At 39.7% G+C, this 25,227-nt stretch overlaps 4 protein-coding genes across 12 annotated transcripts in view; 2 read left to right on the top strand and 2 right to left on the bottom strand.

Moving 5' to 3' along the window:
• Window positions 1–9,313, top strand: part of terb1 (telomere repeat binding bouquet formation protein 1) — a 14,809-nt gene extending 5,496 nt beyond the window's left edge. For 5 of the 9 annotated variants that reach the window (XM_086298438.1, XM_086298443.1, XM_086298446.1 and 2 more), the window contains 15 exons: window positions 1–60; window positions 232–360; window positions 463–615; window positions 711–842; window positions 1,018–1,143; window positions 1,371–1,501; window positions 1,596–1,900; window positions 1,992–2,056; window positions 2,513–2,575; window positions 3,237–3,455; window positions 4,465–4,536; window positions 5,979–6,044; window positions 7,151–7,221; window positions 7,839–7,994; window positions 8,662–9,313. The exon at window positions 1–60 is cut by the window's left edge and continues 59 nt beyond it. In XM_086298438.1, the coding sequence (XP_086154564.1) occupies window positions 1–60; window positions 232–360; window positions 463–615; window positions 711–842; window positions 1,018–1,143; window positions 1,371–1,501; window positions 1,596–1,900; window positions 1,992–2,056; window positions 2,513–2,575; window positions 3,237–3,455; window positions 4,465–4,536; window positions 5,979–6,044; window positions 7,151–7,221; window positions 7,839–7,994; window positions 8,662–8,700 (1,787 nt within the window). In that variant the 3' untranslated portion in view covers window positions 8,701–9,313. The remainder of the gene's footprint in view (window positions 61–231; window positions 361–462; window positions 616–710; window positions 843–1,017; window positions 1,144–1,370; window positions 1,502–1,595; window positions 1,901–1,991; window positions 2,057–2,512; window positions 2,576–3,236; window positions 3,456–4,464; window positions 4,537–5,978; window positions 6,045–7,150; window positions 7,222–7,838; window positions 7,995–8,661) is intronic. The other 4 variants (XM_086298439.1, XM_086298440.1, XM_086298445.1 and 1 more) reach the window with 4 other exon arrangements.
• A 137-nt stretch (window positions 9,314–9,450) lies between these two features.
• On the top strand, window positions 9,451–15,170 carry LOC147324564 (uncharacterized). Its single transcript, XM_086298451.1, has 2 exons — window positions 9,451–13,374; window positions 13,827–15,170. Exon 2 carries the CDS (start codon window positions 13,837–13,839, stop codon window positions 14,461–14,463), a length of 627 nt encoding a protein of 208 aa, XP_086154577.1. The 5' UTR covers window positions 9,451–13,374; window positions 13,827–13,836; the 3' UTR covers window positions 14,464–15,170.
• LOC147324565 (uncharacterized) lies at window positions 10,836–13,298 on the bottom strand. Its single transcript, XM_086298450.1, has 2 exons — window positions 13,143–13,298; window positions 10,836–12,485 (listed from the first exon to the last, which is right to left on the bottom strand). Exon 2 carries the CDS (start codon window positions 12,476–12,478, stop codon window positions 11,621–11,623), a length of 858 nt encoding a protein of 285 aa, XP_086154576.1. The 5' UTR covers window positions 12,479–12,485; window positions 13,143–13,298; the 3' UTR covers window positions 10,836–11,620.
• LOC147324563 (uncharacterized) lies at window positions 14,922–16,542 on the bottom strand. The gene is made up of 3 exons (XM_086298452.1): window positions 16,302–16,542; window positions 16,102–16,204; window positions 14,922–15,913 (listed from the first exon to the last, which is right to left on the bottom strand). Exons 1-3 carry the CDS (start codon window positions 16,397–16,399, stop codon window positions 15,593–15,595), a joined length of 522 nt encoding a protein of 173 aa, XP_086154578.1. The 5' UTR covers window positions 16,400–16,542; the 3' UTR covers window positions 14,922–15,592.
• Between the last annotated feature and the right edge of the window lie 8,685 nt (window positions 16,543–25,227).

Genomic DNA, 25,227 nt, shown 5'->3' with positions numbered 1-25,227 from the left:
ACCAGCTTTGGACGTCTGTGTCTAGTGCTCTTTGTGGATGTGTAAACAACCCTCAGAATGGTAACATGAGATTTGTATTTTTCTGTCTTGTTCAGATAAGGTGAAATGTAAAATACAGATTTTCTTGCTATAGTGGCAACAATTTTCAGTACTCAATTAAATGTTTTTTTTGGGGTAAGCACAAAAGCTGGGGTTTTTTTTGCTCTGTTATTTCTTTCTTTTGTATTGCAGAGGAGGGTCAGCGTATTTGTGTGGCAGCGTTTCCTGTGATTAAAATCTGGCTTCAGCAGCTTACTTTTCCACAGACTGAAATTTTTCAGCCAATATGCACATTCATAGCAATGACAGTGGCCAACAACTGTAAGTGCTGAAACTATGTTTTTGTTTTTTTGAAATGTAAAACATCTTAGTTGATCCTGAAATGCAAATGATTAAATGTTCTTCACTTCTTTCTTTTGGCAGCCTGTGTTCAGGAGAGTTTTTCTGCCTGTGGGGGATTAGAAACTCTCGCTCTTACCCTGGGTCGTCTAGCTTCTGCTGCAGATACGAGCTTATTGTCTTGCCAGCTTTCTGTCATTATATCCAAGACTCTGTCAGCTTGCATCACTGATAACTGTGCGAACTGCTCACGAACACATACACATGCACCCTAAATCCACAACTGAATAACCAAAGTATTTCCTTCTTTATTTACAATCTCTTCTTTGTAGCTTCTCTGGCTTCAGGTCTGGCGCAGTATGGCGTGGTCTTACACCTTTTCTCTTTGCTGGCTAGTCCACACTTGGACCCAGAAGACAGGCTTCCTATTTTACTAAGCCTTGGTTACTGCACTGAGGCCTCTGGTGCGACGGCACTATTTTTTTTTTTTTTTTCTGCTTAAAATATATATTCCAATTTTTATCATAACTATGATATCTTGCATAATGCACATATTGAGAGCACAGTGTTCCTTTTTTAAAGATCATAAAACACTGTCCATGCATTTCACAATTGCACTGTGCTTATTTGGTTCTACAGAAAAGCACCAGTCCCAGCTGATATGGTGTGGAGGGCTCCCCATTATCATAACTTTACTCACAGAGGATTCAAGTGAGGAGGTTAGGAGGGCTGCTACATTCATATTGCAAACTTGCAAAAAGGCCAGTAAGTCAAAGCAGTTTTATTTTCCAATAATTCTGTATTCCTATGTATTTTCACATGTCACAGTCACTTTGATATTTCTGTTTAGCTTTTAAGTTACTGTGTATCACAGCAGTCTATCTTATATACATTTTATTTGCATTATTTGCCTCTGTCTTACATTTAAGATAACTGGCATGTATATAGTATGCAAAACATAAGAATCTGCAGTATTTGCCTTTTCTATAAAGCTATGTGCTCAGGAGTGGGTGATCCGATAGCAAAACAGGCTGAAAATGTGGAAGCCCCTAAACACATTGAGGAGATCAGGAGTTCAGCCAGAGAAATGCTACACAGGATTAACCTGCTAGAGAAGAGAAGGGTGAAAGTTAAACATGCATCAGACACATGTATTTGCCAAGTCTGACCAGATCATATCATGGTGACTCATGATGTGTACTTATGTTGATCTTCAGGATGTCGAGGGTAAGCAGGAAGACACAGGTCTACCAAATTCACATGAGGGGCGAGACCAAATATCTCTACCAGCTTTAAATCTGCCACTGCACATACCACAAAATGAGGGTGTTGAAACTGTCCCCAGAAACATAACTGAGAGGGGGAATAATGGTGAAAACAAGGAATTGACCTCTGGGTTAAGTTCTCACAAAGAAACCAGTGAAGGTGACGTCAGGTGTTCAATGTGCAAAGGTACTGGAGCGCTCATGTCTTCTCATATCCTGCCACTAGAGGGAGCCAGTAAGCAACTTGAGGCAAACAGGTTAGTGGAGTGGCTCTGCGTCTGTTATTTATCAGAAAAAAAATGAGGGTGAATGATAAGATTTTTTTTTTTTTTTTTTATTTTTTTTTAGTCAGTGGTTTAAGCCACTATTTCCAGTGAGGTACACAAAACCAAGCGAGATTAAGTGTATTGAAGGTAAGAGACACAGTATCACTTATTTTCACTTCCAGGCACTAGAATTACAGTATTTAGCTATATGCTCAGACTGCCTTTACTTCCTCACCTGGTTCCCCCAGTTAACTCACCTGTTTGCACTCTGCAAATCACTCCCTCAATATATACACATATCTTCCCAACATTTAATCTCTAGATTGTGTGTTGTCTGATACCTGAGCTTACTGGCATTCTTTTACTCAGTTAATCCCTGTGAATGTTTTTTTAACGTGTTCCTGGTGTTTGGATTTTGCCTTTTTATGCAATCTGCACAAGTCTCTGCCTGACCTTTTTTGTATCAGACTGATTTGTGTGTATGGGTGTGTGTGTGTTTACTTGCCTCCTGTGTCTTACACTTGGATTTTCAATGAAAAGGACTTTGACATTTTCAGTAAGTGTATAGTATGTGATGTTTTCCTAAATGTGTTTTATGTTTAGAGTTACAGCATACTGATATGAAGAACGTGATCAAAGCCCCAGTCCCTTATAGTCGTTGTGCAGGTAAGAAATAGCACAGAAATCCTATTAATTTTGTATTATTAAAGGCAGAGTTTAAACAAGGACAGTGTTCGACAGCCTTTACTTCTCTATATCTTTGCAAACACGAGTGTCTCTCTTAATAAGCCTCATTTCAAAATAGTTATGACGTGTTAAAGGAGGACCATACATTTAAAGTTCTGGTTAAATGTACAGGTAGGCCTCAGTCAAACAGGCATAGACACCGGTATGGGACCCACTGGCATCACTAGTGTGAAATTTGTCGCAAAGAAGTATACACACTTTTCCCAATGGCCCATCTGTAGACCTGCGAGAAAGAAGAGATTTATTTCACAGCCTCCACTTGCTCCTGATGGTCACCAAAGTACATTTGTTTCTTGCTTCTGGTATATATGTCCAGGTTATCCTGGGGACTGCATCATAAAGCAGCTCGATCCCTTCAAAAACTGCAACGAAGGAGTAACTGGAAAGGCAACTGTACTGAAGAGCTCAGTCACTCTTTGTGGGCTGTGACATTCAGTTACATTTTTGGGGAGGTTGACATGAGGTTATAGTGTAGGTTATGGTGTGGAGTTTGGGAAGTATTTGTGGTTATGACATAAACATGGTTTACAGAAGGAGTTAAACAGAAGTATAAATCCCATGTCCTTCTTTCTCCACATAGCCTGTGTGTTACCTTTTGAGGAAGTGACCAGTCACACTTTTGAGTCTCTCCAAAGCTCTTGCCACCAAAGCTGTGACAGGCACAAGGTTCTCAGAGAGGCCACCAAGCACTTCAGAATGCATCACTGCAGGCTCGTGTTTGAGAAGGAGCACCAGGATCCCGCTGAGGCTGAGAGATATTCAACAGCAGAGCCACAACAAACCTGCAAAAACTGGACTGGTAAGAAGATTCTCCATATGCACAGAAATCCAGTTTATCACTGGATTTCTGTGTATTTACAGTTAACACTAATAGTTCCTGTAGGTCCTAGGTTTGCATTTTTTTTTTGTTATATTAAAAAATACTAAAAAATACTAATTATTGTTAGTTTCCTTTAAAGGCCTTGCTGCTAATGGATAGACAGAGTTTTCAACATGTTTGGTTCAGAAGGTGATGCACTACCTGCTTTATCACTCAATTCGCATCAAAGTTCAGCAGAAAAATTATTTTCCTCAGTGACCACAAAGGGTGCAATTGTTTGCACTTTGATAGGCGTTTGTCATTGGGTAATCTGCTCTCTGTAAATCACACACTGAGATTCTTTGTCTCTTAGACAGGGTCGAATTAGTGGCAGCATATGTGATTTCAGCTAACCACATTTAATGGTTGAGTAATGCCCACATAATCTCTGAAGTTTTCTTATTAATTTCTTGCAGTGTCTTGCAGGCACTCTTCACTGTTAGTGTGAGAGAAGAACTGAAATGCATGGGTGGAGCTTTACTTTACCTTTGAACAGTATTTTATTGTCATTGTGTGAAAGTTTTTCTTTTTAATCCCTTTGTATCATATTTGATACATGAGTTTCTGACACCTTTATCTCATCAACATGATCAATACTTGTTGATCAATACTTATGGACAAAACTATTTTTTTTTTTTTTTTTTTTTTTTTTTTTGTCTAAAATTGACATTGTTGTTAACAAGAAGGTGTCAAAAACGCCCACTGTATCAAATATGATACAAAAAAATATAATTAATATATAATAAAATATATCATACCCAACATGATATAGCAAAAAAAGTGGATTTTGTTATAAGGGTTAATAAACATCTCAGTTCCAAAAAAATCAGAATTTTCTGGCTAATTTTTGATGGGTTGGGTCTTACAGGGTTAAGTTGAAATAAAAAATGCTTAAATGTAAAATTGTTGCCATGTGTTGCTAATAAAATGACTTTCTACTCCACTGTAGGACCTTCTGAAGGTGAAGGAAAGGTAATTAACAAGAACACTCTGCCTGAACACCGATGGAGAAAGCACAATGGTAAGAAATTTACCACAAACACCTGAAAGCACTGTTGCAAATGAGATTTTGTAAATCTAATATACGAGCTATTTTGAACCCTTTGTGGTAATTATTTTGTATCAGAAATGCACCAGTGCAAGTACAAAAAAGAGCTTTTGCCACATACTTGGCACCAGTCACCTGGTAAAGGTGAAGACATTAACACAAAAGTGTGCCTGGACAACACGCAGTGTTTCCCAACTGTGTAGTTCACTGTGGGGTCCATTTGTGCCTGTGTGAGAATGGTGCTGCTAATGTGCAGCACTCTCAGCTAAACAGACTGAGACTGAAAATTACTTCATTCACACCTGGCCTGGAAACCCGGTGCCCCATGATTCCTCGAAATCCATAGCAGTCATGTAAGAAGCCACAGTTTAAACTGTAACCTTCTATTATTATGTACTCTGTTTGTTCTGTAGAAATCAATTCAACTCACAAGTCTCAGAGGTTTAATATACCTACTGCTGATATAACAGCACTGAGTAAAATGTATGTTGTTGTTTTTCCTTATTTTTTTCCACCACAAACCCTGAACACATTTTGAGCTTTGGGGTGAGAAATATAGTTACGCATTAACTGACAAACATGACAGCTTTTAATGTGTCACCATTGGTCCAGTGCCAGCAAGAGCGTGCAGTTATGGATTGATTGGCAAACATGCCAGATGTTGATGTGTCACAACAAAACCACCGCCTCTGAGGGCATTTGGCAAAATATGAATTCACAAACATAAAAGATGTTAATAGTCACCTCAAGGTACTTTATATTGTAAGGTAAGGAACTTACAATAATACAGAGAGAGGCCCAACAATCAGATGACCCACTATGAGCAAGCACTTTGTGACAATGGGAGTGGTGACAGTGGGAATGCATGCGTGCATAGGCATGTGTCCCTGAAACAAAGAGTTTGTACTGTCACACCTTATCCTAGCAGTTATCCTGTAAGGGAATAATAATAATATATAACAATAATAAATAATTATTGGGGGTGGGGGGGACAACAACATTGCTTTATGGTAGCAGCAGTAGACATGCACTGAGAAGATTTTCAGATGAGGCAACAACTTTGAAGCAATAGTTTCTCCATTTATGTTGCATCAAGTAATAACTGCAAGAGCAGTGGCAAATAATGCAGAATGACCCTTCTAACTTTTGGTTTTACTTTACATGTTTTTTACCACCACCAAGGATTAGCATTACAGTTTAGTTTTCGGTATAAATTCTATGGTGTGTGGGATGGTTAATGTCACAGAATTATGTGATACAGCGATAGGAACATAGAAACAAATTCAAGATAATAGAAAGCAGCAGGAATGTCCTGAAAGATAAAGAAATTGAGCAGTTGCGAGCTGCTGTGTTTTAGGTGTAGGACATCTATATGTATAATTTGTAAATTAATTTGGTTGTCTTTTTCTTTTTAGGCGTCACATTGGTTCCACTACAAAGAAGAGCTAAAAAGACAACATTCGCCTCTCATAACAGGACTGGTATGAGATGTTTTCACAAAGCAGCAGTTTAATTATTTACTGTAGTCCTGCATTTCTGCCATAATCAGCAACACAGATCCCATCACTCCTCTCTTGGCCCTCCTAAAAAGGGAGAATCCTCCTGAAGATAGGGGTATTTACAGCTGACTATTTAACTGTGTGAATGTTATGATTGAGAGCCTGTGGTGGGAGCTGTTCTCTGCAATGTGTTCCTGGCAGCAGACAAACCAAACAGCAGAGGGAATGTTGAACTGCAGCCAGTGTTCTCACAGTGCAGGCCGGGGCTGGTTCAAAGCAGCACAGCTGCATTAAGCTGTTTCACACTCTGTGTAACACTGTGAGAGATTAAGGCGGATGCTTTTGTGTCTTGCCAGTGACGCTGTAGTGAAACTAGAGGGATTGCAGTGTTTTGTCAGTTTGCAAGTTTGCATCATCTCAAAGGTTGTGTAGCCCAAGAATTGCAGTAGTGTTGCAAAGCAAGGGGCACTGTTTCATAGTGCATTCTCTCTGTGCTGTCACACTGAGATTTACTGTTGTTTTTTTCCATCTCAGCTCCAGCGCTTACTCTGAGTCCATTCTTCCTTAGATTTTTCCACTGTCATCCATTTTTCAGCATGTTAAACTATAATACCGCCCCTCCTGCTCTGTCTTCATCTTTTTTTACTACAGCTTAGTACTACTATAAAATCAGTCCTAGGCAAAAAGAGAAATTATCTTGCATATTAAATCTGGGGCAATTGAATATATAATGATAAAACAGGAGTTGTAAAGCTTTGTCTTTTCCAGTAGAGGTGCAGAGATGATTTGCAGTACTGATTGTTTTCTCACCTTTTGTTGGAGGAGGGGAAAAGCATCTCCACTTTTAACAATAACTTTAAATGTAATTTAAACACACTGTCAGCGAATTTACTGAAATTCAGCTACACAAATATATGAAACTAGATGCAACGCTGGTGACACACAACAGAAATCCACTGACCTCTGTTATCATTTAATGTCATTGTATTTGCTGATGGCTGTATACAAACTGAATATCAGTGATGTTTAGATTTAACTAATAAATCAGTGCATCCCTGGTAAACATGCTTTCACGTGCTGTGTTTCAGATATTGAGATGGGAGGGAGGAGTGGTCACCATAACAATCTGCAGAAGATTGGCTTGGATCACAGTTCCACTGTAAGTTTTCTATCAGATATGTTTTTGGATGTCGAGAAAAAGCTTTATTGTCACAATCAGTATTGCATCATAGTTATAACAATAATTGAAGATAAAGGGCAGATACACACAGTAGAGTTTCAGTTTACCAAAGCGCCTTTTATCCCTGACAGTGCTTTCTGTTATTGGTGCTTGCATTATTTTGCAATAGGGACAGCCCATCAGAAAGCGAAGATAATCCCGTTAAGAATTAACAAATTACCATTGCTCATCGAGATGTGTTGAAATCATTTTAAATGTGAATAGCATGCTTTGCAAAATGCAGCTATTAATGGGCTGAAACCAGTGTGGTCTGTGGATGCTGGTTACAGGCAACTTGGCTGGATTGTTTTTCAGTATGAATAAATGGAAAAAAGAAGAAAAAAAACAGATGTTTTGAAAACATTTTCCTCTTTCTTTATTATATATGTGATTAACCATGGCTTCAGTAACCAGGCCAATTTTTGATAGAAAATGCTTTAAAAGTTACTAAGCACTGAGAGGTGTGGCAAATGGATGTGCATACATGCCCACATGTATGCACGTCTCTGGCTGTCTTTGTTTACTTTTCTTACTTTTTTTGGCTTCAATACTCTTAGAAAAGGAAGAGAAAGGACTTCAGCTGTGAGGAGGTGGGTTACCTGCTGTCTGGAGTAAAGACGTATGGCTTCTCTTGGAACTTAATCTTGTGGTCATATCCCTTCCAGCCTGGGCGCACCAATGTTGACTTGGCCAAGAAGTACAGGCGACTAATGGTAAAATCCTTAAATTAAGTGTTTTACAAGTTACAGTGGCCTTAGAAGTTTTGAGCACAGTGTTACTTATTTCCAAACTCTAAAGGGATGACATGATTTACAAAATGCACAAAGGTAATTTCATACTTTCTAAAAATTATTTTGAGTAAATTACTTTTCCCCCCATTCATTAAAAAATTCCCAAAACAAATTTCATCACCTGGTGTTCAGGAAGACCTAATTTGGCCAATTTCATAAATGTGTTTTTTACTCACCCGAAGTTTTTTCCCTTAAAAGCCTCTCCTTCAGACAGAACCTCTCATGAATCTGCATATACATCTCTTCTGATGATGTTTATTTGCAGAATTCTCTCAATGAATAACCTCTTCAGGAGACAGGCGAGGTTTTCTTATGACTCTTTCATGAGGTCATATTTGTGCAGATGTTGCTGCAGTGCACCACCACTCCTGAGTCTACTAAATCTGACTAGAAATGTAATCCTACTGCCATAGGATCAAAAGTTTTTGTTTTATTGGTCTTGTTGTTTTTCACCATTAAGTTGATCTTTCAAACCTTTTGAATTATGTAAGTGTCAGTTTTTGACTAGGGGTGCTCAAACTTTTGAATGCCACCAGAACTGCTAAACTACACAGACTTTAATTAGCTTCATTTGTCTTTTTGCCTTCAGAAACGTAAGGCCCAGGATGCCAGCCGTGCAGATTCTTAATCCTTGTTCAACCTAGGATTTGTTGATCAGCTGACTGGATTTACCTGTGAGGCCTTCATTCTCACTTCAAAAAACATTTCAATAATTTTTTTTATGATCTCCAGCAGTATATATTCCTTATATTATACCTGGTGTACTAATTTTAGTGATTTGTGGTTTCAATGCAATATTGTCTCAAACCTGTTTGAGTTATGGTTTGAAAATGAAAATATAGCTGTAGATGTTATTTATTTGTGATTATTTGTTCATGGTTTATGTTCATTTCTTTGAGAATGAATTGTGCCCGAATTAAATTGATATTAAAAGGTAGATTTAAGCGATGCAAAAGCACCTATTGAATAATTACTATATTGTACCGCATAACCGTCTATCAGACTAACTGGCCTTTGAACAGTGTGTTCAGATAGTCAGTATAAGTATAGTTTTCCACATATTTATTTTTCTGTATCATAGCTGTTTTTAGTCCAGGTCAGATTTACTGTATGGCAGTTTGGATAAAATCTGGTCATTAAAATGACTCTTGTTATTTCATATGCATATTAAAGAAAGTGGTGTCTGTTTCACCAGTTATTAACCAGAGTTGTTTTCCATAAAGTTTTCAGGTAAAACAAGACTATTTAGATTATGTCTGATTGCTTCTTTTGCTTAGACCCTGTTAAGGCCTTGACATAGAGCATCACAGAAGCAAATGCCAAGTCCTGCTTTCTTTGTTTTTGTGCTTCAGTTCACAGACAGGAAATCAACAAGGGGAGAGGGGACTCAGGTCAAGCACTTTTGTTTATTGAGCTGAAAGCCTCTGGTATGACAGGAATCACAGTGCAAATCAAACTGCTTATCTTTCCCAGTGTGCCTCAAGAAGCAGCTCAGTCTGCAAAATGTGTCCTTTAAAGCTTAGCTTGACTGAGATCATTGTCTAGAGTGCCTCTCCCATTCTGTGGGGACTCATCAGTGTGTTGCTAAAATCATGGGTCTTCCCCATTTTCCATGCCCTGGGGTGTGGGCTGTAATAGTTTGAGACCTCATATAATAATGGAAGGGTGAAAGGGAATTTTTTACTGGTGATAGTTATACCCTGGCATTAAGCTTTTCCCGTCATTGATTTGTATTTCTGTTGAATTGGCAAAGTAAATGTGCAAATTATTGCTTATTTACATTTGCAAGTACACCCTCTTTCAATTCTAAGCTTTTGCATATCAGGATATTTTTAAAAAATCATCCAGTCCTTACCATGTTCTAAAATTTCTAAAAAATACAACAACCTACAACGAAAAACAACACAACATATTACACTATATTTATTTAACAAAAAGCTAAACTGCAGAAGTGGTATGTGAAAAACTAACTGCACCCATGTAGCTTGTAAAACCACCTTTAATAACAATAACATGAAGTAATCATTTTCTGTATGACTATCAGTCTTTCACATTATTGTCGAGGATATAAAAGACTGATACATGGCCTTACATGTGACTCTAGACTGATGTACAGAGGAGTTCACTGTCGACTTAATGGCTGCAAGGTGTCCGGATCCTGTAGCTGCAAACTGAGCCCAAATATTTACCCCTCCACCACTGTGCACGTGGAGATATCCACAGCTGGGAAGATTGGAAACAGTCTTAAATGTTTTCCACTCATGAAAAAACGGGCAATGCTCCAAACCAGCACTATGCCAAAATCTCTGCTTTTATAGAGGTGCAAACATTTGCTAATTAATCAAATGTATTTGGTTAGCAGCACCTGTCGGCTGCTTTTCACACACTGCTTCTACATTGTGGTTTAAGCTTGTTATGATGTAATATCTGAGGTTGTGGTTACCCAGTTATAGGTTATGTTTTATGACCTGATAAATTAAACCACAGAATTGCAAAAGCGTGTGCTTTCTTTCCACATGACTGTAGATTAAAGTTTTAAGGCATTTAGGAGTGGCCTCTCATACCAGTGTCCTGACTACTCAGACATGATTTTGGGATAGCAATGTAGTGAAAGCAAGGGGAGGCATGTGAGGAACAGATTTCTCATGGACTGAAATGCAGTCACACTGAAGACTTTTGACCCAGGCCCCATGAAAATCTCCTTCCTCTGGAAAGAATGTGGCCTAGTCTCCCCCCTTTCTCCTCCCTCCTCTGATGTCCTCTCTCCCACGAGACAGTGAGAAGCTCCAGTCCCTCTTAAATGAACTGGGATTTGCTACATAGATTTCTATTGCCATTTGCAGAGTGCCCCGTACATGTAGTAGTTTGTCAAACATGCCCAGAGTATCTCCTATTTTTCTTCCCCCACAAAAATCTATTCCCAGAATCTTCAGTGTGACCAGATACTATAAAATATACCTTTGAAAAACAGGGAGCAAGATTTTGATGTGTAAATGCCAGTTTATTGTCAAAGGCAACTACTTGACATTGAAAATTCATTTATTTTATTTAAAATTACATAAGATGACAATCATTCTGATTAGTGGATTATTGAAAATGCCAAGTATTACTATGTTAATTCATAAATGTGTAGTAGATACTCGTAACCAGTTGTGGAATGCACATGCCGTTTCCAGCTGAAGTTGCATTCTTTGTCCTTTACATTTATTTCATTAACCTTCTTTTCATTTTTCTTTTTGTTGCTATTTTTTTTTTAAACAAAAAAGAAAACTGCTCAAATATATACAAGACACATTTAATTTCTGCCTGGATCTTCACAGATGAAGATCTCTGTCTAATAATGAAGCATTCTAGGTCACTCTTCTTTCCATCACAACACACACATGTACACACACACTGCTTTTTGGCACCTTTGGTTCATTTAACATTAAAAAAAAGGCTCTATTGGCATTAATGTGGGCACTTGGGTGAGACAAACCACTGTTTTTAGATCCATACACAATTTAGATTTAGAGGGTTTCACTTCCTTCATGAATCCTCTGATGGATTCACATCAGCTCAGTAGATGTGCTCATGTCTGTGATGGGAGTGTCATCAGGGACATTGACATCTCTTGGAATGAGGTCACTGCCAAGGTCATTTCCTCTCAGCTCCGAGTTCTTTGGGGTTTCACTAATGCTTTCCTCGTTGACATCACTTCCAAGCTTCTCCAAACTCTCTTCAGCCTCCACCTCCATCGGCTTTTCCAGATGCGCTTCTGCTGGCTTCTCTGGCTCAAGCATGGAAATGTCAGCAGCCTCATCCCCATCTTGGCATTCCTCACCAGCTGGGAGGTCTGATGGCTCGTCTGGATTGACTGGGACAGGGATGGGATCTTGGGAGGGCGCGAAATCAGGGGAACCAGAGTTGGTCAAAGGGGGCGAAGAAAGAACCGGTTCATGGAGAGAATCTTGTGTTAGTTGATCCGGCTGCTGCTCCAGATGCTCCACTGAGGGTGGTGCTGGCTCTGAGCTGGGCTGGACTATCTCAATGTCTGGTTCGGAGTCAGGAGCAAGCTCAGCTTCAGCAGCTGGTTCTGAAGGTGAAGGTGTGCTGGCTGAGACCTGAGGTTCAGGTTGGACTGGGGCTTCCTTTACCATAGGTGCTGGTTCTGTATCATTTTTCGGGGCTGAGGCACTGGAAGCCTCTGCTTCTTTAAAATCCGCGACACATTCTTCATTGGGTAAACATGCCACTGGTGTCACTGGCTCTCCCACCACCACATCTAGATCCTCCGTTTTGGCGGCTTCGTGAGTCTGTGTAACTGCAGAGTCGTTTCCTGGCTCCTTTGTGGTCTTCTCTTCAACAGCCACAGTTTCATGGGTGCTGGCTGGGGTTTCTCGCCTTCTGCTGAGCCTGTTTCCCATAATGAGCCTGTACAGAAAGTCAAAATGATAATAATAATAATAATGCCAAGAGAGATGCTTATTTGACTGGTGGAGATGAAATTTGAGTGTTTTAGTACATTATGTTCTTCTTCTTTGCACTGTGTGCTCTATTTTTTCTGAGAAGTCTAAATATATTTCTGGAGAGCCCAAGGACCAACTAAAGCTGTTGACTAAAGCACTTGTTTGATTAATCCTTTACTTCCTGTACCCTGATATACACACGCCGACCACAAAAAAACAAACAAAAAAACACTCTGGACACATCATGACCTGTGCAGTCACAACTTTTGACCACTTCATAGACTTTCAGTCAACATCCCCTTACTTAAAAAGGTAAATTAAAGTCTTCAGATTCATTGTTGTTTTGTCTTTCTTAGATTCTATAAAATAATATGTTCCAGTCGCTTATAAAAACGAAGCATAACTCACATAACTAGTATTATGCGCTACTAAAAAAAATGCAAGCAACATAAGTTAGGCAGTAAACATTAATATTTGGTGATCGCGAAAGGAAAAACAAGTTTTGCAGACGACCCCGCCTCCCTGTCGCGGTGCTCAGACTGTTAAATTGTATCCAAATAGTAGAGAAGGAGCAAAAACACTGTGGTTAAAATGTCTAGGAGGATAATAGTATTTCACCAACCTTTGTACTTTTGGCGTTGCAGCAGGTCTATATATATATAAAGTTGCTGATGATCCCTCTCGTGGAGGAGACTGCTTGTTAAACCGCTCGAAGTGCGCACAGCAGAGAGGAGCTGAGCCCTGCACAGACTGCTGAGGCGCACATTCTCCGCGTCCACGGCGCGCGCTCCAGCGCGAAACCACTTAACTTCCTGAACCAGATTGGCTTCGTTGCCTTTTCTCGGTTACTAAACGTAAGTAAACAACAACAAAAACGATAATAATAATAATAATAATAATAATTAAAGGATCTGCCTTACTCAGTCAAACTAGATATTATGCCATTAAACTAAACCACTAAATTGTGTGTTATTAAAGCCCTGGACAGTTGTAGATTTGCTTATAGAAAGCTTATGCATTAGTTGTTCAGTATAGCCATGATGACAGGAACGTGAATACAGTTATATGACATAAGGCCTTCATATTGGGGAAGTAAACGTGCTGATCGGCTGACTGAGGCTGAACCCAAAACCACTGACACATTTACTGTAACATCAGTGTGTTCTTAAGCTGCAAGACAGTCAAACGTCTTTAGGATCTTTGGTACATTGAGCTTCTCTTTTCTGCTCTAATATACGTCATTCTCATGCTTAGTTTGCAGAATGTTTGTTTTGATTGATTGCATGACTCTTTATTTAATCTACAGAGTAGTGAGGATGTGGCCTGAGCAGAGAGCCCAATGTGCTGTGAGGAGTCCCGCGTGTCACGTTCGTGGGATCTTTCTGCTTCTCCTGCTTGTCATGGTTCAGATGATAATCTCCTTGGTGCCTTTTGATGGTGTGTTCATTCGCTCTGATAAAGTCCTCATCAGCCCCTACAGATTCTGTCAGATCCAACAAACTGGTGAATGGTCCTGTGATAATGTGTATAAGAGTCACCTGTACGAGCGATCGCAATCCCAAGGAGCTGAAGCTGAGACTTTATCTAAGCCACATTCTAACTCTGTCAGAGTAGCGGTTTACCTAGCTGTGTATGTTCCAGTGATTATTGTGGCGTTTGCCCTGATGGGCATGCATTCAGTCATCTCTGACAAAGACGAACCTGCTATCTTTTGCAGCACGACTTTCCAGGTCGGAGCAGCCTTGCTCACCCTGGCTGGCCTTTTCAGTTTTTTGTTTGTCTATCAGTCATATGTGAGCTGGCAAAACATAACCGTTTGGTTCTATATCTATTTGGGTGTGGTGATAGAGCTGGCTATCACATCTGTACTGACCCATGTGTTAGGTAAGCGACTGAGATCATACTGGGAATGCAGCGAAATGCTTAAGCTCATCCCTGCTTAAATGCAAACATGAGCCACTTTGCAGTTTAAATAAAGCGATTAATGTTGTGATCATATCACAAAGACCTTTGAGTGGTCAGTAAAACTAGAAAAGTACTATATTAATGCAATTACACATAAATCTACTTAGGAGAATATGTTGATTGCTGGTGCTGCAATATCACTTTGTATCTCTTTACCAAGTGGTTTATGAAAGCCAACACACATAATGTATAACACAACAAAAAATATGGTCTGTTGAGTCTGAAATGCACAGCTGGTGGATGCATGAGTGGTACCCTAATTGTGCTGACAGTTATTTCTATATAAGCTGTAAGGAATAAAGAATATATGTATTTTTTCAAAGTGTGTTCTTATATCTGCTACCTCATATATTCAAGGAGCAACAGTAATGTGATTTCTGTAACTACAATTTCTAGCTAATTCACATGAATAACAGTATGCTTTATGTTTTGGCAGTTTAATGCAAAAGCAAGGCTTTTTTTCAAGTTCCCCCCCCCCACAGAACAAGGCCACTTGTACTGCAGCAGTACCATGCTCAGGGTACTTGCAGGAACTTGTTAGGTCTTCTGGTGGAAACATTTCTAACACCAAACCTTTGTGGTGAAAAACCCACAGATGCTGTCAGTTTCATATACAGTGTCATGCATGTGAAAACAAAAAACTTTTTTTTTCTTCCCCCCATTAAAACCTTCAATAACCCAAAAATTGCCATGTTTTCAATTTTATTGTTTGGAACCAAGTGAGAAAAAGAACAAACACAACACTTAAGTAACTGTCACACTGTAAGATACTAAAATAAGTAGTTCCTCTCACGCGAGGTGCTAGATGCTGCCACTGAAACATAGACTGAAGTGCTGAAATTTGATTTCAGTACAGAAGCTTTGGTGAATTAATTACTTGTCTCCTTCTCTGGATGTAGTCCTGTAAAGCGCTGCTGGGATGTACCTCTCTGAGACACCAATTAATGGATCCATTCTCCAAACTGTTTCTTTGTGGATGAGCTGCCAGCTATGTGTCCTCAAGTACTGACTGGACTCTCACCTGAATTCGTAATTTAGGAAGCATTCCCCCAACTGACACTTTTCGACTTAATGCAAAAACTTTTTAGTGTCAATTAGATAAGTTAATCAGCTGAAAAAAATTTCCCGTACAAGGCGTAAGGCGTCGCTGTCCTCTGCTGCTGTCTGGGGTGATTCATGCGTCTTCCCAGCCTCCAAATCCTCAACTGTTCCTGAATGCCGACGCTCAGATGTTTGATGCTGCCGGCTGCTGGTGTACGGTAATGTTTCTACCGCTGTAATGTCCAAGTCTGATTCTGAAACATACGTCAAATCCAGATCTTCAGTGCAGTCTGATGGGGACTCCTCTGCAGCAACTGGATTCACTGTCAGCTGTGAATTTGTGGATTTCCCCATCTTCTTAACTGTGTCCACTGCTTTTTGTTTACCCTGGGTGTGGGAGAAGGGGAGATCAAGCAAATATTCCACGACAGTTAAGAGAGTAACCCACATGTGATGATTAAGAGTTTAACTGCACACAGGAATATTGGATAGAATGGACTTTCACATCATTATATTGCACGTATAGGGCATGTAGGGAAAAAAAATCAAAGGTCTGAAAAGAGAAGCAGCACCACCTGCTGGTGAGTCACGAGTGTCAGCTCCTCACATGAGCCGTTTGTGACATAGGAAACAGCTGCTTCTACCAGCTCTTGCTCGTTCATACAGTAGAAAGCAGACCTGGGAACATATAAGTGGATTGGGTAAGTTTAAAAAAATTAAGGAGCTTTAAATGGGGCCTTAAACCGACCCCGGTCGTGTTTCTAACGATAACTACCTGGCAGCTTTCCGCTTTCTCTTCAGTGGCTTCTTTTCTTGGCTTTTCTCCTCTTTCTTTGCCATCCATGCAGGCAGCGACCTGTGTCTTTCTGACATGTCGCGCTCTTTACGTCGTACGCAGCTTTACAACATTTCGAAAGTCTGCCGCAACATCACGTAAAAAGAAACGAGACTAACCTGTTTACAACACGGCTCGCACGAGCTCTGGTGCCGCTGGCAACCAATCACAGCAGAGAGTAACCGTGATGTCACCGGCTGACAGAGTCGCTAGCGACACCTGGCGGACAAGGATGTAATGGCACCATACAGCCACGACAACAAAGGATTAGCAAACGGCGGTTTTCAAAATAGTGATTCAGACTTTATTGTCCGCTAGATGGCGGTAGAGCTCTACTTTTTTTTTTCATTTAATGCCTGTAAGGAATCTAACCCCCACCTTCACCCACCCCGCCCTTTGTGCTTAAAACCTGTAGATTTGCTTTTTATTTCAGCACTCATGAATGGAGACATTATGTAATCTCACTGTCTGTCCCAGAGATACAATATTTGAAAGGACCTTGAGAAAATTTCTTTGACTTCAAGACTCAAAAGTCACAGTGAACTCACAGAACATGTGTTTTCCCATACTTTAGGATCAACAAAAATTCTAGTAAGACAAAATAACATTTATATCAAAAAGGTCAAAGGCAAACTTCCCAGTAGCATCATATATTCTTGACATTATTTGTGGTTATAATTTAAAGAAACCACATGCTGCTCCATGAGAGATTGTGACTGTTTCACATTTGTCTTCATTCTGCAGTGGTGATAATAACATTTTGTAACCAACCTGAGTGGTGGGCAGAGGCATGAAAACCACAAGGTAAAGTTTTAGTTTGAGGGAAAATAGCCAGTTTTTGTACAGTATCTTCCATATTTTCCTTTCTTCCCCCTTATCTTACATTAATATTTTGGCACATGGTGCACTGTACATTCAGAACTGAGCTTGACACAGATTAAGCTGTTGTTCTTACTGCTGAATCTGTTTTGAAAAAGGGTGAGAGTGAACCTCTCATCTGTGAAAAGCACATGGCACCTGTACTCGTCCTGCCCACTAGAGGATGTATGGCCATGACCACATGCTCATGAATGCTTCTGATTGCTTGGTCAGAGACATTCACACCAGTGGCCTGCTGGAGGTCATTTTGTTGCTCTGGCAGTTCTCTGGAGCAGATACTAGTCATGCTCATGATTTATAGATCTTCTACAGCTCTGTCCAGGTCTCTTAGAATAACTATCTGTCTCCTGGAATCTCCTCCACGCTCTTGAGACTGTACTGGAAGGCACAGCAAACCTTCTGGCAATGGCACATATTGATCCTGGCAGGGTTGGTCTGCCTGTGCGACCTCTGTAGAGAGTAGTGACACTGACCCTAACCAACCAAACAACAAACATTCAGTCAGCTAAGATGAGGAGTAAAAACACATCACTGGCCTCCACCTTTAAAACCATTCCAGTTTTTTTGTTTTTGTTTTTGAGGAGTATAAATAAGTGAATCTACAAATAACTTTAAAAAAATAATAAAACAATTCTAAAAGTGGTAAAGAAGAATGTGAACACTATTATGAATAAAACAATAAAAACATCAGTATAAATAAACATCAGATAAACTTAGGCCATTTTTACCTTGCTCAGTTTTTATATTTGCTTTTATACTTTTATGACTGTTTATATCTAAATTTTATCTACCATGTTTGCTATATATACATTTTTCTTATGTTTTTTATGGTATGTTTACGTGTTACTGTAAGGTGACCTTGAGGGTCTGAAAGGCGCCTATAAATAAAATGTATTATTATTATTATTATTATTATAAACATCATTAGCCAGTACTTAATCAATAAGAAATGTAGCTTAGCTATTTCCACTTCAGTTTATGATAAGTGGATGGCACTGATAGCAGATTGAGTTTGACAGCTTACAGACGCACTTAAAAAAATGCACCACTATCACTGAAAACAGTTAGTCTAGTGGCACATTTCTGTTAATGATCCTTATGCTCCTCCAGTTAATACACAAATGCGTGGGCCCAAATGTTAAATTATGTGTTGTAAAAAAACGCACAGTTATATACAGTATACACAAAATTCAAGCACCATTTGCAAATCTCTTTCTCTTTCCATGTCATTGCACACTTACTTGTGCACACATATGCTCGCTTTATTTTGCTGGAAGTAATCAGGATCACAAGTACTGTGAGTGCAATTAAAACTGTGTTCTAAGTCTGGTCTAATCTAATTTCCAATCTCTCGCCCAGGACTTTCTATTGTCTCAGCTCTTCTGCAGATTCAAGCACAAAAACGCAGACGTAAGCTAAAATAAATAAATAAAATAATAGTAATCTTTACAGACCAGTACCACTTTCTGATTTGTGTCCTCTCGCTTTAGAGATACAGTTAAATGCTTGTAGCTGTTAAAATGCAATCTGGACATGCTGGAGTGCTGATGATCTCTAGCCATGTGTGACTTGATCTTGCGGGCCATCAGTAGATAATCTGTCCAGCTGCATGACACATTTCTTTCTCGCTCTTTCACTCTACTCCTTTCTCCCCCCTCTGTCCTTTTATCCTCCTCTTTAAATTACTGATGTTCTAAACAACCTTGCATCAGACTGTCACTTTCTGTCACTTTGTACACCAAAACTGCCTTCTCTCACTCTGGCCTTTTAATTATGTCTCTAAAGCCCCTGCCTACAAGCGCTTAGGCTTTGATTACAAGGACCGGCTTTGTATGTTTGACTAAATTAAAAAGTGGAAAAAAGGGACACAAAAAAAATCTCAAGGCAAACAGCATGTTAACAGCAAGATGTGTTCACAATGTAATTTTCCTTTAAGCTCTTAAGTTCACTGCATTTTAAGAAAAAACAATAATCAGCAGCCTGAACTGGCAAGAAAAATCCTCAAAATCTCCCACGATATTATTTTTATTTATTCTTACAGATTGCACTGAAAAGGGGCTTTTAACCAGCAACAAACTGTATTAGTGACTATAATTTGGAATAGCTTTTAAATCCACCAAGCATGAATTATGAGTTTGTCACTTTTAAAACGCCTCACTAACTCTGTGTGCGGTATTTACAACTTATCATCATCATTAACTCAGTGGCATCACTGCAAAATCAAAAAAATCATATATAAATGATCTAAACGTAAAGACACACACACGCACGCAAATCTGTGTAGACCCCAATATAGTATTGGACTCATCCTCCTCCAGGCTTGCTGCCACATCCACAGATCAGGCTGTGCTAAGAAGATTTCTGTTTGCCAATAGAGTAAATCTTGTCGCTGCTTTTCTAGCCTGCTGAATTTGTGGGTCAGACATCCCCGAAATGTGCTAAACTTGAATATCACCACCATGATTTTGTTAAACACTTTTTAAATGTCTTTTTCAGTAGTAACCCTCTTTTTTTTAATTAATTATTTCATTTTTTTGTAACATCTTCTTATATTAAATTTTCACACGGTAGATTTTTGTGAAGTCGAATCATTTTAAACAAACCTATCAGCTGTTTATATCGTATACTACTGATCAGCAGTATCATTAACCTAATATTGTGCGGGCCCCTGCTCTGACCCACTGAAGCACAGTCACGGCACCTCTGGGGATGTCCTGTGATGTCTGGCACTGGGAGTTTGGAGTCAGTCAGACCGGGATCTGATGAGTTTTGAGGCTGCGTCATCATTGTGATCTCAGCCCTAGCTGTATGACGAGGTGCATTGTCCTTTCAGAGTGCCATGGCGGGAGGTGGCTGGATCTATGGCAATGTTTAGATGGCTGACACGTGTCAAAGTAGCAGCCATACAAAAGCCAAGAGTTAAGATTTCTCAGCAACAAGGTGAATAGTATTATTTACTTCACCTGTTGGTGGTTTTAAACTTGTGGCTCATCAGAGTAGAAGTGTAATTATATAATATCTGATTTTCCATAGGCTTGTCAATAACATGTTCTTCTTGCTCTAATTGGTATGAAGCAGAGTAATCTTATCGTTGTCTTCCTGAGATTAACCCTGATTTGAGTAAGGGTCATTGCCATTGGCCATCTGGCTCAGAAGCCCTCCTTGTGATTGGCCATATGGCGCCAGAGAGCGAGATTTATGAAGAGCAGAATGTTTAAATTGAATGAAAATTTTCCACTGAATGACCTTATCTGTTGGCACAGACACAACGCCTTCTCGCTATGGCATAGCTGTGGATATACAGGACCATGAAAGAGTATGTTTGCAGGTCTGGCAATACTTAATGTAACATTTTTCTTTTTTTGTGTGCGTAGCAGAACACAAAGAAGAAAACCTGACACTTAAGGAAAAGCAGAGACATTTTTTTTTATCTTTCAGGTTGCGTTTGGATGTTCCCACAAAACATAATGGTACAAGTCATTCCCATTTTCCAAGTTCTGGATGTGTTTACACGTAGGATGTGTGAATGCATCCTTTCACTCCTTTTATTATTTGTGTTTGTCTGCATATATGTATGTTTGATTGGAATGCATCATGACGTGGCTACGATGTGGTTTCCCACGTTAATTTGTAATTCCTTTTAACATTTTGCTTTGCTTCATAAACAGAAATGAAGGAAGAGTACTGACAACTTAAAAACACAAGACTGAGATTAAAGAGAAAAAGCTGTTTTTTTTGGTATATTTAGAACCAAAACTGATTTCATAAGAATTTTGCCCTGTGATCTTCTAAAAGCTTAACCTATAGTTCTCTTTCCCACGTTCTTTCTAATAGGGTCGTTTTTCTTGCCCTTCTTTCTTTCTCTAATCTGTTGTCATGCGGGCCTGAGATCAGTATATTGTTTAGTGTCAGCGCGTCGTGCTTCCTGATATCACATATGTCTAAATCTCTCTAGGAATGGGACATGTGTGTTCACAGTCAATGGCTGGGTCTCCTGGGTCAACGTGACTTTGAACCTTAAGCTGGTTCTTATGTAAGGCTTCATCTATGGGGATGATTAAACATCAGTTTAAATTTCCTTGAAGATCAGGTTTTGCACCAACAGCTTTTAAATACCCCAAGAACAAAGAAAAGGAAAAGGTCAATTATGCCACAGGTCTGCTGATTAAAGATTTTTTATGGCCCACACTAGAAGACCCAAGTTGGGCTCCTCGGCTGAGTGTAGGATTTAATGCCGCAGACTGTGCGTGAGGGCGATTGGTTGTGACATAATCTACGGCTGTAACATCCAGTGCCCAAAGGCCGTAAAATCTCCAGAGCCCCCCCCCCCCCCCCACTTTATGATGATAAATAAGGAGTTGCTGGGATGCAGTAATCTGTTGTTGAACTTGAGACTTGAAGGCTGCTGTGCTGCTTCATCGGCAGTAATAGGCCAAATCCATTGGGATTTCCTGCCAATCACAGGCTTGTGGTGGGATCTTAATAACTTTCCCTTGGAAGCTGATAAAACTGCCTTTTTTTTTTTCTTTCGTTCATCAATCTGTCGTTTAAAATGGTGACACGCAGACATGCAGCTCAAGGAAACAGTGGCATAGATTCAAAGTCCAGGCAGCGTGTTTCTGTGGCAGTATTGTGCTTGGAAAGGGTTAAAGATCCACTGGAACTGCTTTACCGTGTCATAACATGTTACTGTTGAACTCCATGAAACGTCCTTGTGTGTGATGCATGACCTTAAAGTTGAACCTGTTCATGACAGCTCATTCAGATTAATAAAACTGCAAAATTGTGCATGGGCTTGTGCGTTTTCCTAATGAGAAAAGAAAGGCTAAATGAGCTAAAGTTGATTTCACCAACTCACCTGGCTCACTCATCCGTGTACTCTGCAAATTGAAGATGCTAATTTCCTCTGTAATCACATGCGCATAAGAGCAATCACTTGTCTCGTTGAGACTTTAGTCAAAATGCTAATTAAAACTCGCGGCCCTGCAAATGAACAATTTAGAATTCATTATCCTCTTTTGTGTGTCTTTTTCAGTGTTTGCAGTTTTGCATCTAATTGCCAAAACACTGCGGTGTTACAAAAAATGTCAAAATTCCAGCTGGACTTTATCTAATCTTACTCTACAGCTGTTCAGAGGGTGCTATGACTGTTGTCATGCCATTCAATCCACATGGAATATAGATATTCAGACGTTGCACAGGCAGACCAACTCCACTAGGATCAATATGTAGCATGGTCTTCTAGCACATTGTCTTTCTGCCTGAGCCCTACAAAAACAACCTCCAGCAGGCCACTGGAGTGAATGTTTCTGACTAAGCAATCAGAAGCAGACTTCATTAAGGTTGACCTGTGAGCCTGATATCCTCTAGTTGGGGGCGTCAGGACCCCCATTGGTATTTGTCATATTTGCCAAAATTGGCAGGTACATAACTGCTGCCGTGTGCTTTTCACAGATGAGAACAGGTTCACCCTGAACACATGTGACAGCTGTGAAATGGTCTGAAAAAGCTGTGGAGAACATTGTGCATCTAAAGGAATCTATACCATTGACTGGTCTCCTCGTTTGCCTGACCTAAATCCAACAGAACATCTCTGGGACATTATGTTTCGCTACCACCAGGTTGCATCTCAAACTGTCCAGGAGCTCAGCGACGCCCCGGTCCACATCTGGGAGGTGTTCCCCCAAGACACCATCTGTTGTCTCATTAGGAGCACTGACATTATCAGGCATGCATACAAGCACATGGGGGCCATACCAACTACTGAGTAACATTTTTATTTGCTGTGACTAGCCTGGTGCATCATTTTTTCACTTTCAGGGTGTTTTTGAACTCATATGTCTGTAGGTTGATCGTTTTCATTTTCATCCATTTCTGTGGCATCCTTTAATTCCATATCAATATATATGTGATTTTTCCTATGGAAATGTGATGTTTTTAAAGTATTCCTTTATTTTTTTCAGCAGTGTACTAAAGAACAGATCCCTGTTTCCTTCCTTCCTTCCTTCCTTCCTAATGTTTGAAAAATAAGAAACACTTTGAAACAAGAAAAACATGCCAACTTGTGTTTTGTTCTACTTTTCTATTCAGAAAGTTCAAAGCAGGGGAATAAAAATCAACAGTACTTTTCGCCTCTTGGAGCAGCAGCACACCTTTTGTTCCACTTTGATCCCCGTCTCTGTCAAACCCCCTCAAACCTCTGCTTTCTAGGTGTCTGATTACCTCAGAAGAAGCAGCCAAGACTAAAGTCTGGTTGCTATGGTAACGGATGTGGATTTGAATACCCTTGATGTGTGGTGAAAGTGTACCTGTATGTGTACTTGTTTTGCATGCGTCTCAGTGAACGAGCAGCAGGCAGAGGACCAGAGGACTGGCTGTGTGTGTAACAGCAGGTTTGCGTGGACACTTTGAGTTCAGACTTCACATGGCTCAGGCTGAGGTGGAGTTTAAGCTCTCTTTCCCAACCGAACACACGCCGATAATAAACGATTCACGCAACTCAGAGACAACACCTTCACTTTATAATCAGTCACAGGGGAAAGTGTTGTTTTCAAACACAAGCCCAGAGGATGCAGCTTTGTGAGAGTCCACATGCTGTGTGAGCGAGCTTTTATCTCCTGCTGACTTTCTTACCCACCTAATAAATAAGGATTGTCTTTGGTTTGTGTTGCTCTGTGGTTTGAAGCGTGTTTTTTGAAGCGTGTCGGCGTGTTTTTAATCTGTTGTAGATTAGCTTCCTAATCTCTACTACCTAGACTTTGGAATAGTCTCCTGCTGTTAAAAAGCAGTTATTATTTAACAGCTTTCTGTTAAGATTTTTATTGTTAGTAACTGATTTTGATTAATCGTATTATTTTGATTGTGCTTTGTGACTTGTCTTGTGTCTGCAAAAAGCGCTTTACAAATAAACTTCACTTGCTTTTTCTCAGTTTAAAGATTTGATAGGTTTTCTATGGCCTACTGTGAATAAGATACAGGTTAATTTACATTTGCGGATCACTGAGTTCTTTTTTTATTCATATTTTATACACTGTCTCACTTTCTTTTGTGTGATTGGGTTTGTATAGCACTTGTAGTTATATAGTAAACTGAGGCTTTTTTATACTATTAACTTTTTACCATAATAGTTTTCCCACGTTGATTAAAAAAGCTAAAATTACATTAATTCAGCTTGAATGTTATTAAATAAGCAATATCAATCCAACGATTAAATACATATTTAAAACGTATACTCTTATATGTTATTACTTGTAACAAGTAGAAGTACTTTGAACTCTTGATAGTACTTATCTTTTTACTTAAAGAAATTTCCCTGTAGCTTCTAAAGGAAAGTCTGAGGAATATCCTCCACTATCAGATCAAAAGTATTCATAAATGGTATAACAACTTAATATATTCAGATTTGTCTGCTTCTTTGATTGGTTGTAAACATGCATTGAATGTGAAAAACAAGTAGGAAGGTTTTGATACAACTGATCAACTGAAGGGAGAACTGGCAAATGTCCCACTTCTTGTGACAAGCTTCTGATTTAAAGCAAGCACATTCACCTATAAGATACAGTACAAATCCTCCAGTGGATGTGGTGAGTCGTTTTTGTCTTAAAAGCTAACACATCAAAGGAAAATCTCTATCCCACCTACACTTGGCTTCCATTTCCATCTCTCTCTGGCTCTATAGCCAGCTTTTTGGGGCTTTAGGTGATGAGTGTCCTTGGTGAAAAATGAGAAGGCTAGAGCCAATGTGTCCATGCTCTCTGCTCTGAATAGGAATTCACAGCAATGCACCGACAGACTTATGCTCAGTGGGCTTTTTGGCACGGTCCCCCCGCCGTGTGTGTGTGTGTGTGTGTGCGCGCGCGCGTGACTGTCTGTCTGGGAGAGTGAGTGCGGCAGCCAGTATCAGCTAATTAAAATTTGAAAAATGGGAAATCCCAATTTAATTCATCCCCATGCCAAACGGGCGACTGGAGGTTTATCATATCACCAA

This window comes from Aulonocara sp. 'chitande type north' Nkhata Bay, linkage group LG7 (genome assembly GCF_057382095.1).
Source record: "Aulonocara sp. 'chitande type north' Nkhata Bay isolate Kocher_YH1m ecotype deep benthic linkage group LG7, A_spYH_male_GT1.1, whole genome shotgun sequence".
NCBI classification, from domain to species: domain Eukaryota; kingdom Metazoa; phylum Chordata; class Actinopteri; order Cichliformes; family Cichlidae; genus Aulonocara; species Aulonocara sp. 'chitande type north' Nkhata Bay.
This window is presented reverse-complemented; position numbering and strand designations above follow the sequence as displayed.

Bases quoted from the DNA above. Each gene is read 5' to 3' on its own strand.
- LOC147324565 (XM_086298450.1), bottom strand. From the start codon at position 12,478: ATGGGAAACAGGCTCAGCAGAAGGCGAGAAACCCCAGCCAGCACCCAT.
- LOC147324563 (XM_086298452.1), bottom strand. From the start codon at position 16,399: ATGTCAGAAAGACACAGGTCGCTGCCTGCATGGATGGCAAAGAAAGAG. The intron at 16,205-16,301 runs GTAGTTATCGTT...ATATGTTCCCAG, and splicing joins AGAAAGCGGAAAGCTGCCAG to GTCTGCTTTCTACTGTATGA. The intron at 15,914-16,101 runs GTGGTGCTGCTT...TCCCACACCCAG, and splicing joins CACTCGTGACTCACCAGCAG to GGTAAACAAAAAGCAGTGGA.
- LOC147324564 (XM_086298451.1), top strand. From the start codon at position 13,837: ATGTGGCCTGAGCAGAGAGCCCAATGTGCTGTGAGGAGTCCCGCGTGT.